The 14,160-nt window shown below is 55.9% G+C and overlaps 1 protein-coding gene across 2 annotated transcripts in view; it reads left to right on the top strand.

Annotated features, from left to right (window-relative positions):
• Positions 1 to 14,160, top strand: part of ADGRA2 (adhesion G protein-coupled receptor A2) — a 104,568-nt gene that overhangs the window by 83,119 nt on the left and 7,289 nt on the right. For both annotated transcript variants that reach the window (XM_073325421.2, XM_073325422.2), the window contains 11 exons: positions 127 to 198; positions 657 to 820; positions 1,179 to 1,392; positions 2,021 to 2,185; positions 6,105 to 6,306; positions 7,070 to 7,219; positions 7,700 to 7,861; positions 8,045 to 8,245; positions 8,332 to 8,533; positions 9,049 to 9,257; positions 13,802 to 13,929. In XM_073325421.2, the coding sequence (XP_073181522.2) occupies positions 127 to 198; positions 657 to 820; positions 1,179 to 1,392; positions 2,021 to 2,185; positions 6,105 to 6,306; positions 7,070 to 7,219; positions 7,700 to 7,861; positions 8,045 to 8,245; positions 8,332 to 8,533; positions 9,049 to 9,257; positions 13,802 to 13,929 (1,869 nt within the window). The remainder of the gene's footprint in view (positions 1 to 126; positions 199 to 656; positions 821 to 1,178; positions 1,393 to 2,020; positions 2,186 to 6,104; positions 6,307 to 7,069; positions 7,220 to 7,699; positions 7,862 to 8,044; positions 8,246 to 8,331; positions 8,534 to 9,048; positions 9,258 to 13,801; positions 13,930 to 14,160) is intronic.

Genomic DNA, 14,160 nt, shown 5'->3' with positions numbered 1-14,160 from the left:
TCCTCCCCTGGCTCTGCGCCAAGAGATGTTTGCCCTGGGACTTGGCTCGGTGCGTTTGCCCAGCAGGTCAGAGCGCATCCGCCAAACCTCTGCCACCTCCAGCCCGGTTCTTGTCTCCTCCCACAGGAACATGTCAGGGAATATTTTCTCCAGCCTCCAGCCTGGCGTCTTTGACGAGCTGCCATCTCTGAAAGTCGTGTGAGTATTTCGCTGAGAGGAAAGGGTGTGTCGCATGGCCCCCCTCACCCACCCTGCCTCCGTGCCGGAAGAGTCGCCCTGGCCAGCAGGGAGCTGAGCGAGAGATGTGCGCTCACGCCCGGTGCCCTGAGGATGTGGTGTGCTCACAGTGCTCTGGCAGTTACACGTGTGTGCAGACTGGCACGGGGACAACAGTATGCGCAGCTGCCCATGTCCTGCCACGACGGTACACCCTCTGTGTGCTGCTCCTGTGCCACTCTGGCCTCCTGCAGTGAGTGTGGGGTGGACAGGCCTCAAGCTGTTACCTGTTCCAGCCCAGACCCTCGTGCCCAGCACGCCCCAGCCACTGACGCATGCGAGGGGTGGTCCTGGCAGCAGCTGGGCTCATTCTGCTGACCCCCATCTCTGTGGGGCCTCGGCCATCCCTGACTCCAGTCCTTTCACTTTGCCTCTTCCAGTGACTTTGCCACCGAGTACCTGACGTGCGACTGCAACCTGCGCTGGACGCTGCCCTGGTCCAGGAACCGCTCGGCTCAGATCTCCGACAAGACGCTGTGCATATACCCCAGCCCCCTGCAAGCCAAGCCACTGAGGAGCATCCAGGAGAGCCAGCTGCAGTGTGGTGAGGCAGCCTGGCCTTGAGCACCGCTCGCAGGGGGCAGGGGGTGGGCAGCGCTGAGTGTCTGAGGGCCAGCCCCTAAGCTGTCCGTCAGGCTTCTGACTGCCAAGGCCCTGGACAACCCCCTCAGCTCACTGTGGGCCCAGTAGGGAGTCAGCTAGTGCCAGCCGGGCTGGTGGTTTCTGTGGCGTGGACACCAGTCTGGCTAGGGATGGGACTGAGACCACCCCCTGCCTGTGGATCATGACCCACGGGGCCTCTGGTCATGAGCGACCCAGGGGACCGGGCACAGCCGGAGGGGGCTCCCCGCCCCACCGGGGGATGAGGTGGCTCACCCAGGTATCTCGGCCCTTTCCTGCAGTGGGCACTCCGGAGCTGCACACCCACCACCTGATCCCTTCGCTGCGCCAGGTGGTGTTCCAGGGCGACCGCTTGCCCTTCCAGTGCACAGCCACCTACCTGGACAGCAGCACCCGCATTCGGTGGTACCACAACCGGGTGCTGGTGGAGGGGGACAAGCAGACTGGCATCATCCTGGAGGAGAGCCTCATCCACGACTGCACCTTCATCACCAGGTATGGAGCAGGCTCCATCCTGCCCGGGGTGCTGGGCAGCAAGTTGTAGGCACTGGGGAAGGATGCTCCGCAGTGCAGCCCATGTGCCAAGCTACTCTGGGCAGGGGCCGGGTTCCCGAAAGCTCAGCTCAGCCCTGGCCAGGGATCGCTCTGGACCTTGACAGCTCCTGCTGAAACTGAGCCCGCGAAAGCTGGGATTCCTGACTAAGTCTCACCTGGGTGCATGACGCTTTGCTTCACCTGGGGTGGGGGCTGGGATTTGGGTGCCTAGTTCCCCTAGGTTCCTTTATAAATCCCAGCTCTTTATGTATGTGCCAAATGACCATGTTTTCTTGCCAGCTGCCATCTCCTGCCCAGAGGTGGCTGCCTTGTGGTGGCATTTGAAATGATCCCTGGGCCTTGCTTTGGGCCCCCACCTGCAAGGGAAAGGGGCTGCAGAAAAGCACTGGGTTAGCCCTGGGGAGATGTCTCGCCAATGGGTTCGCCGTGCGTATGGATGCAGACACGGCTCTGCCTGTCTCTCCATGGGGCCTAGGGCAGTGCCAGGCCTGTCAGTGAGCACTGCTGCCCTCCTGGCTTCTCAGATGTGAGCATTTGCCTTGTCGTCTTCCCTCCCTCCTACCCCCAGCGAGCTCATCCTCTCCAACATCCACGTCTCTGCCAACGGCGAGTGGGAATGCGCCGTCTCCACCTCCCAGGGCAACGTCAGCAAGAAGGTGGAGATTGTGGTGCTGGAGACATCGGCCTCATACTGCCCAGCCGAGAGGGTCACCAACAACCGTGGGGACTTCAGGTCAGAACTGGGGCTGCTGCACCCCGACGCCCGCGCCCCAGCAGCACCTCCCGGTCACTGCCCCGTGCCCACGGCTCAGTCACCCGTGGGGGAAAGGGCCTGGGGTAGGAGCAGCCTCTTCACGTTTCCTGCTGCAATCGGTGTGTGGTGAGCGCCCCCAGGAGGGCTCCGTGTTGCTGGCACAAGGGGCACTGGGTTTCCCTGTGGGGCTGCTGTGGGTACCGGGTTGCTGGGCCAGCTGCAGTGTGGAGGGGTCCCTTTCGCCAGCTGCCCCCGTAACCCTGGGGGCATCGGGGGAGTTCCCTCCGCCTTCCTCCATCAGGATGAAGAGCTGGGCTGACTGGGAGGGTTGGAGGGCATGCGGGAAAAGGGGATAGCACCCACAGTTTGCCCTACGAGCCCAGTCCCCGGGTCCCTCCAGCCCAGCCTCCGACACCTCCTGCTTCTGAGAGGGGTGGAAAACTGCACTATGGGGTGGGGTGTGGCTGGAGATCCCTCCCTGCCCCCTGCAGGGCTCAGCAGGGGCCCAGCAGCACCAGTCCTGCCCTCCGGGTTGATAGCTGGTGTCTGTTTGCAGAGTCCCCCAGCGCCCCTAACTCCAGACAGAGCATGCGAGTAACGCTGCAAACGCCGCCCTGTGGGAGGCGGGGGGCCAGGAGGCAGCGCAGCGGGCGTGGGGGTGTCTGGGCTTTTCCGCTGGCTCCTCCACTCCTCAGGCTGCAGGCGCAGGGGGGTGCTGAAGGCTCAGTCCCGCAGGTGACCCGGCGTCTGGCAGTGATTAGGCAGCCATTGATAGGGAGGCTTCTTTGAAAGGCTTCCCATGCTGGCAGCGCAGACGGGCTCCAGAAGCAGAGGTGTTGGAATTTCTCTGGCAAGAGACGAAAGGCTTTGGGAGCCCACTGTAACCTCGGCGGGGCCTTCATGGAATATAAATTACTGGTACAGTAAATATGGCTTAGATTAGCAGGACCCCATGCACGCCCCGCCCCCTCCATTCCACGCTGGGTATGGAATTGGATAGCTGGGGAAATTGGCATTCTGCCGCGGGAACTCCCCTGCAGGCCTCGGGCACAGAGGGTCTCGGGGGTTTACTTGCTGCCGTGGGTTGGGGGGGATACAGAGGTGGCCAGCAGTCTGGGGGATGGGGCTGCTGGGGGTGGGGTGGGGAGGGTATAGGGGGATGAAGGCTGCCAGGGAGTGATACAGTGGGGTACAGGGCAACTGGAGACCTGGGGGATATAGGCAGGCTTGGGGGAGAGGCACATGGTGGGGATACAGGGGTGGCTTGGGGCCTGAGAGTGAAATGGGCTGCAGTGCGGGGTACTGGGACTGCAAGAAGGGGGGATATGGGCTGCCAGAAGGTTCACAGGGATGCAGAGGTGGCTGGTGCCCATGGGGGCATACAGGGGGTACAAGGGCAGCAGGCTGCCAAGGAGTGGGGAGGATTCAGGGGTCCAGTTGCATTACCAGGATGTGAGAGAGCTGCTAGGCATATGGGGTCCATCCTGCTGAGGACAGAGGGACACGGGCAGGGTGGTTTTGGGCACTGGGGCACTGAGGGGCACGAAGGGCTCAGGCAAAGCAGCCCACCCCATCCGTGCTGCCAGCTCTAGCCAGGATCAGGCCTACTCGGGGGATTGATTCCAGAATAAGCTATGGTGTGAATTTAATGCCCAACAGCTCTTTGGGACTAGCCCCCAGGTGGGCCCTCCTAGTCAGGGAGAGCATGTCCATGCCAGAACAGCTGTTCTAGTCAATCTCCCCATGCAGACGAGCCCTTTGACTCAGTAAACTGCAGCCCTCTTATCAGCTTCATTCCAGCCATTGGGTCTCATGATGGGACTGGGGGAAGGCATGTGACCTCCATGGGCCCCCCTCCCATAATCTAGTTGTGGTGGTAGCGGGTGAGCAGGGAGTGGCTCAGAAATGAGATGTTGAAACAGCTGGGCCGAGATTTCCAGGGAGGGAAATAAATTACCCCATAAAAATCTCAGCTGCTCTGTGGATTGTCTGAAGTCTTTCTCTTTGTCATGCCCTGCATGCAGCTGGAAAGCTTTTCCCTGATCCCCCTTGGGATCCCCCCAGTGCACACCGTGGATGTGTTCCCCCCACCCCCCATGCACGGACGCATGCCTGCTCCCCCGCTCCGTGCCAGCAGAGCTTCCTTGCTGTCTGCACCCGCCTGGTTCGTGGGCAATTGACCCAGTAGAGCCGCGAGGAAATGGTGCTTCTTAACGTACCAGATGGGGTGCTCGCTGGCTGGTTTTGGCCATCGGCGAGCTGAGTCTGGGGCTGGTCTGTCCAGTTCCCAGCAGACGGGCTAGATGATGACAGGGTTGCCAGTCCTCTGGGTTCTTGGCTGGCCCCTTCCACCCTTACTAACCCACCTCCGGCATTGAGCCTGTGCTGTTCCCAGCAGCTGCCAAGCCTCTGCTGTCAGCCCATCCCTGGAGGGGCCCTGAGTGCCCCAGGGGAGGGACCATTCCACTGGGAGCCTGCCAGCAGCCCTGCTGTGTGCTGGGAGAGCCCCAGGCAGGCTCCGTGCAACCAGCTCTGCACAGCCGGTTTGCATTTCTCCCCCACTGTCATAGTTTTCCCGGTCTCGTGCTCCCTTGAGGCTGGTGGTGGGTTCCCAGGGCCGCGGCAGGGGAGCGGGGCTAATTACAGCCTAGCCCAGCCACGGTGCTGACTCAGTGTGCTGCAGGAGGGCTAGGCACTGTTTGCCTTTTGTCATTCAGGAAATGGAAATTGGCCTGCCTCTGGCCCTCCCCCACCAGCTCCTGCCTGCCTGTGGCCCCCCAGCTCCCGGCTGCCTGTCCCTCACCCACCTGCCCCCACTCTTTCTGTCTGGGCTCCAATGGTCTGTGTAGAGCCTGTCTCCCAGCTCTGGGCTGGGGGAAGGTGTCATCCTGCGAGCCCTGGGGTCTGGACCCCTCTGTCAGTCTCAAGAGGGGATAATCTGGGCAGCAGGAGGCCATGCTGCCCCTGCCCACATGCTCAGTAGGACACCCTGAGGCGGGAGGGGAGCTTCTGTGGCCCAGTAATAACATCCTGGTTGCTGGGGCAGGGCAGCACCTTCTTGGCTAAGGCTCTCGTCCCTTCCGTAATCCCGAGAGGCTGGCCAGCCTAGGAACGTGCACGCTGGAGAATGCAGCAAAAATCCCCCATTTCTGTGTCCCCTATTGGGAAAATAGCTCAGCCGAGCAGTTTCCCACTCAGCGAACCCCACCCTGCAGGATCCACCTGCCTGCTTAGATTTAACCTGCTTCCATACATGCCTAGTGGTGAGTGCTGCGGGCCTGGGACTGACAGACAGAGCGGGCTGGGAGTCAGGGCTCTGGGGTTCCCTTGCTGGCATTGCCACTGGCCTCTGGGCAAGTCCCTTCTCCTGTCAGGCAGCCTGGAAGGCCGGAGCAGAAGGTGCTTGGAGGAGGCAGGTGCTGCAGCTGTTGTTATTTTCAATGTCATTCTTTACAGTGCTCCGAAGCGCATGGTACAGGGTCCAAGGCTCCTCGGTTACCCTTTATTATTATTGTAGGGCCTACTGACCAGGGCTGGGGATCAAGGCCCCATAGTGCTAGGCACCCCGAGAACAGAGACTGCCCCAGCTCCCAACCCAGGATTTGGGCAGCCTGCGCGGGATGAATTAACACACAAACCGGGGTGGGGAGGTGTTAGTGGGACAGCAGCTGGACCAGTCCCTGGTGCAGGACCTGCCCGCTCTGTGGCAAAGCGTTTCCAGGAGGGACTGAAAGGGGACGATTTGGGGATGGGGATCCTTCCTATTGCAAGGGCGGCAGGTAAGAGAACGGAAGATGCTGTGGGGAGAGGGTGATGGTGTCTGGGGGCCTGCCCGGGGCCCCAAAGTGGCCGTGCAGGCCGGGCACATTCTCACTGTGTGTCTCCCCTTTTCATCTAGGTGGCCTCGCACCTTGGCCGGCATCACTGCCTACCAGTCCTGCCTGCAGTACCCCTTCACCTCGCTGGCCGTGAACGGGGGCCCCGTGGCAGAGAAGCAGGCGTCGCGGGGCTGCGACCGCATGGGGCGCTGGGAGGAGGGCGACTACTCGCACTGCCTGTACACCAACGACATCACCCGCGTGCTCTACACCTTTGTGCTGGTGAGTGGGGCCTGGCTGAGATGAAGGGAAGGAAAAGGTTTCCTCTTCGCCCATCTGGCCTGGCTGTCTGCAGTATGCATTTGCAGTGTTCATCCCTCTGCTTGCTTCTCTTTCCATCTACAGTGTGCATTTGTCTGTCCATTTGCAGCCTGCATCCCTCTGCCTGTCTGTCTGCGATATGCGTTTTGTCTGCCTTTCTCTCTAGCCATCTGCAGTGTGCATCTGTCTGCCTGCCTGTCCATCTGCAGCCTGCATCCCTCTGCTTGCTTGCCTGTCTGCGGTATGCATCTGCCTGCATGCATCTCTGTCTGTCCGTCTGCAGCTTCATCCCTCTGCTTGCTTCTCTGTCCATCTGCAGTGTGCATCTGCCTGCCTGCCAGCCTGTCTGTCCATTCATTTGCAGCCTGCATCCCTCTGTCTGCGGTATGTGTTTTGCCTTCCTGTCTCTCTAGGTATCTTCAATGTGCATCTGTCTACTTACCAGCCTGTCTGTCTGTCTGCAGCCTGCATCCCTCTGCCTGCCTGTCTGTCTGCAGTATGCGTTTGCCTGCCTGTCCGCCTGTCATGTTTCCAGGCGAGTGTGACCATGGTACAGCTGTGCCAGCTGCAGGCTGCGGCTGTAGCCCTGCGTGCCGTTCAGTGACCCTTCTGTAGATCAGGGCATCTCTGAGGCAGTCCCTGCCCCAGCTCCCTGGCATTGTTGAGCTGGGCTATCAGGAGGGGGGTATTGACCCGGCTGGTGACTCCCCCGTCGCCTCTGCAGATGCCCATCAATGCCTCCAATGCCCTGACGCTGGCGCACCAGCTGCGTGTGTACACAGCTGAGGCTGCCAACTTCTCCGACATGATGGACGTCATCTATGTGGCCCAGATGATCGAGAAGTTCATTGCCTACGTGGACCAGATCAAGCAGGTAGGGCTTCCTCCCCTGCCCCAGCTCCCTGTCACGAGCCCTCTCTGCACACTCCTCCCCTTCCGCACCCAGCCTCGCCTGCCCCAGTTCTCCCTCTTCTCCCCCCACGTGGTGCTGTCCGTGAGCGCTCAGCTCCTCGTCCCAGTGCCAAGGTGTCTGTGAGCAGAGCCCAGCCTGGGGGTCGAGTGCTTCAGGTGTTCTCATCCTCCAGCACGTGAGCCCCTGCCCAGAGCAGTCACTGTCCTCCAGCCAGGCGGAGTATCTCCCTCCCCCCCAGCCCCCTTCTAGGCCTCTCTGCAGGCCCCCGCTGGCCCTCACACCCACCCCGAGACAGGCTGACGTCACCACCCCAAGAGGGAGGCTGGGGCACACAGGTGGAGGGACCGTCCCATGCTCCAGACGCCCCTGGGGAATCTTCCTTGAATCCCTGGGGCTGGGTGTGTCAGAGCCCACGATGACCACCCCCCTGCTCCCCTCCAGCTCCCGGACGTCATGGTGGAGATGGCAAGTAACATGATGCTGGTGGACGACCACATCCTGTGGATGGCTCAGATCAAGGACAAGGCCTGCACCAGCATCGTCCGCTCCATGGAGAAGATCGCAGGCTACGTGCTCAGCAGCAACTCGCAGCATGTGGCCGTGGTAGGGCCCCAGGGCTGGGGAGCTGGGCAGGACTGGAGGGAGCTCAGGGTTGGAATAGCAGGGGGCTGGGGGTCAGCACTGAGGGGCGCTGGGTGAGAGTGGCCTGGCCTCTGCCTCCAAGGCTGCTAGGCTCCTTGTGGTGGGTGCCCTGCTAACTCCCTGGCTGCTTTGCACCCTCGGCAGAACTCGAGGAACATCGCCTTCGAGGCCTACTTGATTAAGCCGGAGAGCTACACGGGGCTGAGCTGCACGGCCTTCCAGAAGCAAGACGGCGGGCGCCCGTCGCTGCCGGAGCAGGAGGCTGAGCCCCTGGCTGACCAGCAGCTGAAGTTCAGGTGCACCACGGGCCAGCCCAACATCTCGCTGGCCAACTTCCACATCAAGGTACTGGGGGGTGGCGATGGGGAGGGGCAGGGCCTGAGAGCTGCGCTGTCTGGGACCTACTAACCTGTTGCTCCCTGTCCCCTCAGAACAGCATCGCTCTGGCCTCTATCCAGCTGCCCCCCAGCCTGTTCTCCGCCTCGGCCCCGCTCTCCCTGCCCCAGGCCTGCAAGGTCCAGTTCCTGGTGTTCCGGAACGGCAAGCTCTTCCGCAGCACTGGCAACTCCTCCCGCCTGGCCGACAACGGCAAGCGCCGCAGCGTGGCCACCCCCGTGATCTACGCCGGGACACGTAAGGGGCACTGCTGCACGGGGGACAGGGCCATTGCCCTGGGCTCTGCACAGCCTGCCCTGCTCGGGGGTGCAGTGTCGGGGGGCTACGAGAGGCTATCACCGGGTCACTGGAGCCCACGTCCTCCTCCCCAGGGGCCGTGTGGCTCTCAGCAGCGCAGACCCATGTGGTGGGTTGTCTCTGACCCAGATGTGAAGCCGTAGGGGCCCCTGCTGGCCAAACTTTCCTTCCAGATGGGCAGCTGGCCTCCCCCCTGCCCATGGGGGTCTGGTGGGGCACGGTGGTGGCAGCATGCAGAGGCCATGGGCCTGCCTTCCACTCCACATTGGTTGCTGCTGCTTTACTCTCCCCTTGTGCGTCAGGTAGGGTGTTGCTCAGCCAGGTCCCAGGAGGCAGCTGCAGAGCAGACTACCCCAGGTCTGACCCTGCCTGGGCCCTGGACAGCAGGGCGTGGAGTGAGGGATGAGCCCATGCAGTGCATCTGCTCAGCCGTTCTCCTCCCCTTCCCTCCCCAGATGGCTGTGGGGTCAGTAACCTCACCGAACCCATCACTGTCTCACTGCGCCACTTCAGGGAAGGGGCCGACCCCATGCCTGCCCACTGGAACTTCGAGGTGCTGGGGGGCTACGGGGGCTGGAGCGCCGAGGGCTGTCAGCTGGCCCACCAAGAGCCCAACATCACCACCCTGTTCGGCCGGCACCTGAACAACTTTGCAGTGCTCATGGTAAGGAGGGGCGGCAGGAGAGGGAGGGGAGACTCTGGCCTCCTGAAGTAGACTAGGGGTGTTATTTTGGGGGGGGGAGAGGCAACTGCTCTCTCCTCGTCACACAGTGGCTCCAAAGCATCACACCATGTTTGCCCTGGATTTGTCCTACCCCCTCTCATAAGAACGGCCACACTGGGTCAGACCAAAGGTCCATCTAGCCCAGTATCCTGTCCTCTGACAGTGGCCAATGGCAGGTGCCCAAAGGGAATGAACAGACAGGTAATCATCAAGTGATCCATGCCCTGTCACCCAATCCCAGCTTCTGGGAAACAGAGGCTAAGGACACCATTCCTGCCCATCCTGGCTAATAGCCATTGATGGAACTGTCCTCCATGAATCTATCTAGCTCCCTTTTGAACCCCGTTGTAGTATTGCCTTCACAACACCCTCTGGCAAGGAGTTCCAGAGGTTGACTGTGCATTGTGTGGAAAAAATACTTCCTTTTGTTTGTTTTAAAACTGCTACCTATTAATTTCATTTGGTGGCCCCTTGTTCTTGTATTATGAGAAGGAGTAAATAACGCTTTCTTATTGACTTTCTCTATACCACTCATGATTTTATAGAACTCTATCATATCCACCCTTAGTCGCCTCTTTTCCAAGCTGAAAAGTCCCAGTCTTATTAATCTCTCCTTACACAGAAGCTGTTCCATACCCCTAATCATTTTTGTTATCCTTTTCCGAACCTTTTCCAAGTCCAATATATCTTTTTTGAGATGGGGCAAACACATCTGTCCCAGTATTCAAGATGTAGGCATCCCATGGATTTATATAGAGGCAATATGATATTTTTCTGTCTTATTATCTATCCCTTTCTTAATGATTCCCAACAGTCTGTTTGCTTTTTTGACTGCTGCGGGACATTGAGTGGATGATTTCAGAGAACTCTCCACAATGACTCTAAGTTCTCTTTCTTGAGTGGCAACAGCTAATTTAGACCCCATCATTTTATATGTATAGTTGGGATTATGTTTTCCAGTGTGCATCACTTTGCATTTATCAACATTAAATTTCATCTGCCATTTTGTTGCCCGGTCACCCAGTTTTGTGAGATCCTTTAGTAGCTCTTCGCAGTCTGCCTGGGATTTAACTATCTTGAGTAGTTTTGTATCATCCACAAATTTTGCCACCTCACTGTTTACCCCTTTTTCCAGACCATTTATGAATATGTTAAATAGGACTGGTCCCAGTACAAATACCTGGGGGACACCACTATTTATCTCTCTCCATTCTGAAAACTTACCATTCATTCCTACCCTTTGTTTCCTATCTTTTAACTAGTTACCAATCCATGAGAGAACCTTCCCTCTTATCCCTTGGCAGCTTATTTTGCTTAAGAGCCTTTGGTGAGGGACCTTGTCAAAGGCTTTCTGAAAATCTAAATACACTATATTCACTGGATCTCCTTTGTCCACATGCTTGTTGACCCCCTCAAATAATTCTAGTAGATTGGTGAGGCATGATTTCCCTTTACAAAACGATGTTGACTATTTCCCAACAAATTATGTTAATCTATGTGTCTGACAATTTTGTTCTTTACGATAGTTTCAACCAGTTTGCCCGGTACTGAAGTGAGGCTTACTGGCCTGCAGTTGCCAGGGTCAGCTCTGGAGCCCTTCTTAAAAATTGGCATCACATTAGCTATCCTGCAGTCATTTGGCACAGAAGTTGATTTAAATGATAGGTTACAGATGACAGTTAGTAGTCCTGCAATTTCACATTTGAGCGAATACCATCAGGTCCTGGAGTTTATCAGTTTGTTCCAAAACCACCTCTGACACCTCAATTTGGGACAGTTCCTCAGATCTGTCACCCAAAAAGAATGGCTCAGGTTTGGGAATCTCCCTCACAGCCTCAACAGTGAAGACCGATGCAAAGAATTCATTTAGTTTCTCCGCAGTGGCCTTATCATCTTTGAGTTCTCCTTCAGCATCTCGATCATCCAGTGGCCCCACTGTTTGTTTAACAGGCTTCCTGCTTCTAATGTATTTAAAAAAAAATTTGCTATTACTTTTGGAGTCTTTGGCGAGCTGTTCCTCAAATTCTTTTTTGGTCTTTCTAATTATATTTTTATACTTCATTTGCCAGAGTTTATGCTCTTTTCTATTTTCCTCATTAGGATTTATCTTCCACTTTTTAAAGGATGCCTTTTTGCCTCTCACTGCTTCTTTTACATTGTTGTTTACCCACGGTGTTTAACCAAAGCCGACGGTATGGAGGAGCATTTGGTTTGGACAGACACATCCCTTAAGGGAGGATCTATAAATGGAGATTATGGTGGCTTTTTTAAAAAAACTGTTTTTTAATTTGGGGTATACTTTTAAGTTGAGCCTCTATTATGGTGCCTTTAAAAAGTTTCCATGCAGCTTGCAGGGATTTTACTTTTGGTGCTCTACCTTTTAATTTCACTAGCCTCCTCACTTTTGTGTAGTTCCCCTTTCTGAAATTAAATGCTACCGTGTTGGGCCGCTGTGGAGTTTTCCTGGCCACAGGGATGTTAAATTTAATTATATTATGGTCACTTTTACCAAGTGGTCCAGCTATAGTCACCTCTTGGACCTGATCCTGTGCTCCACTTAAATCAAGAATTGCCTCTCCCCTTGTGGGTTCCAGGACTAGCAGCTCCGAGAAGCAGCCATTTAAGGTGTCGAGAAACTTTATCTCTGCATCCCGTCCTGAGGTGACATGTACCCAGTCAATATGGGGATAGTTGAAATCCCACATTATTATTATTGAGTTTTTTATTTTAATAGCCTCTCTAATCTCCCTGAGCATTTCAGAGTCACCAACACCATCCTGGTCAGGTGGTCTGTAATATAGCCCTACTGCTATAGTCTTATTTTTCAAGCATGGAATTACTATCCATAGAGATTCTATAGTACAATTTACTTCATTTGAGTCTACGCTTTCTTTCACATATAGTGCCCCTCCCCCACCAACACGACCTGTTCTGTCCTTCTGATATATTTTGTACCCTGGTATTACTGTGTCCCGTGGATTATCCTCATTCCACCAAGTGTCTGTGATGCCTGTTCTATCAATGTCCTCATTTAATACAAGGCACTCACGTTCACCCATCTTATTATTTAGACTCCCAGCACTGGTACAGAAGTATTTTAAAAACTTGTCACTTTTTAGCTGCCTGCCATTACATGATGTAATTGAATGGGACTTTTTTTTTAATTTGACTGTTTCTCATCAGATCCTACCTTCCATCCATCTTCCATCCTCTTCTACTTATTAGGACACAGGGAATCTCCATTTATAGATCCTCCCTTAAGGGATGTCTCTGTCCAAACGACGTGCTCCTCCGTACCTGTCGGCTTTCCCCCTGCCCTTAGTTTAAAAATTGCTCTACGACGTTTTTAATTTTAAGCACCAGCAATCTGGTTCCGTTTTGGTTTAGGTGGAGCCCATCCTTCCTGTATAGGCTCCTCCTTTCCTCAGTTCCTAATAAATCTAAACCCCTCCTCCCGACACCATCGCCTCATCCACACATTGAGATCCTGCCTGTCTGACTGGCCCTGCGTGTGAAACTGGGAGCATTTCACAGAATGGTACCATGGAGGGCCTGGACTTCAGTCTCTTACCTAGCAGCCTACATTTGACCTCCAGGATCTCTCTCCTGTCCTTCCCTACATCATTGGTACCTACATGTACCACGACCAGCGGCTCATCCCCAGCACTGTACATAAGTCTGTCTAGATGTCTCGAGAGATTTGCAACCTTCACACCAGGCAGGCAAGTCACCGTGCGGTTCTCCCGGTCATCACAAACCCAGCTATCTGTTTCTAATGATCAAATTGCCCATTACTAATGCCTGTCTCTTCCTAATAACTGGAGTTACCTCCCCCCGAGAAGTATCCTCAGTGCGAGAGAATACCACATCATCATCATCTGGGAGGAGGGTCCCAACTATGGGATTGTTTCCCTCTGCTCCAGTTGGATGTTCTCCTTCCTTGAGGCTTTCATGCTCTTCAACAGCACAGAGACTGAGGGTGGGACCATTCTACTGGATCCCAGAAAGTCTTATCTATGTACCTCTCTGGTCTCCAAAGTCTGTACCCGGTCTCTGAGGGCCAGGAGCTCCTTGCACTGAATGCATACATGCTGCATTGAGTGCAATAAACTGGGTAGCTCCCACTCTGTTGCTGGACTTCTGCCTGCATTCTCTTTTTACTCCTGAAGCTTGTTCCCTTGTTGGTGCTTTGTTTTTATCAAGCGGTGTTTTGACCTTTAAGTGCAAAGAATGGTAGGTGTATCTTGCCCCTGCTCACACTCCCCCTGTAAACTCCCTTGCCAAACTCCTGTTAGCTGCTCCCCCGTCACCCCTTCCAGCTGGCCGGGAGAGTAACAGTCATTGTCCGCTCATGCACAGGCTGTGGCAGCAGCAATCCCCAGTGGCCCTGGCATGGCAGTCTTGACTTAGCCAGCTTACCAGCAGCCCCCTAGTCTGGGAGGAGCCAGATATAGATGTGAAACGAATTTTGTTTTTGTAACTAGGAACTCAGCAATTTCCCCAGTGAGGCACCAGGCCCAGCTGAGGTTCTGCATCCTGTTCTTTACACCTGCACTGCCCTCCTGCTGCTGTGCTTGTTCACCACCATCATCACTTACATCATTAACCACAGGTGAGCGGGGACATGATGCTGTACTCTGTTAACCAGCTGCCACTTTCACCTCAGAAGTGGCTGCACGTCAGTGGTTTGGGGCTGAAAGGTTGATCAATACCCTCTGGCCCTTGGTGGAATGAGGGACCTGTCCATCAGCTTGGGTTTTTTTCAGACATGTTGAGGCACTAGCCAGCAGCCACAGCAGGGCTTAAGGCACTTCCTGTCAAATCTATCTTGGAGACTTTGCTC

Source organism: Lepidochelys kempii, chromosome 26, assembly GCF_965140285.1.
Source record: "Lepidochelys kempii isolate rLepKem1 chromosome 26, rLepKem1.hap1, whole genome shotgun sequence".
NCBI lineage: Eukaryota > Metazoa > Chordata > Testudines > Cheloniidae > Lepidochelys > Lepidochelys kempii.
The sequence above is the reverse complement of the archived record's forward strand: the minus strand, read 5'-3'. Positions and strand labels throughout refer to the sequence as shown.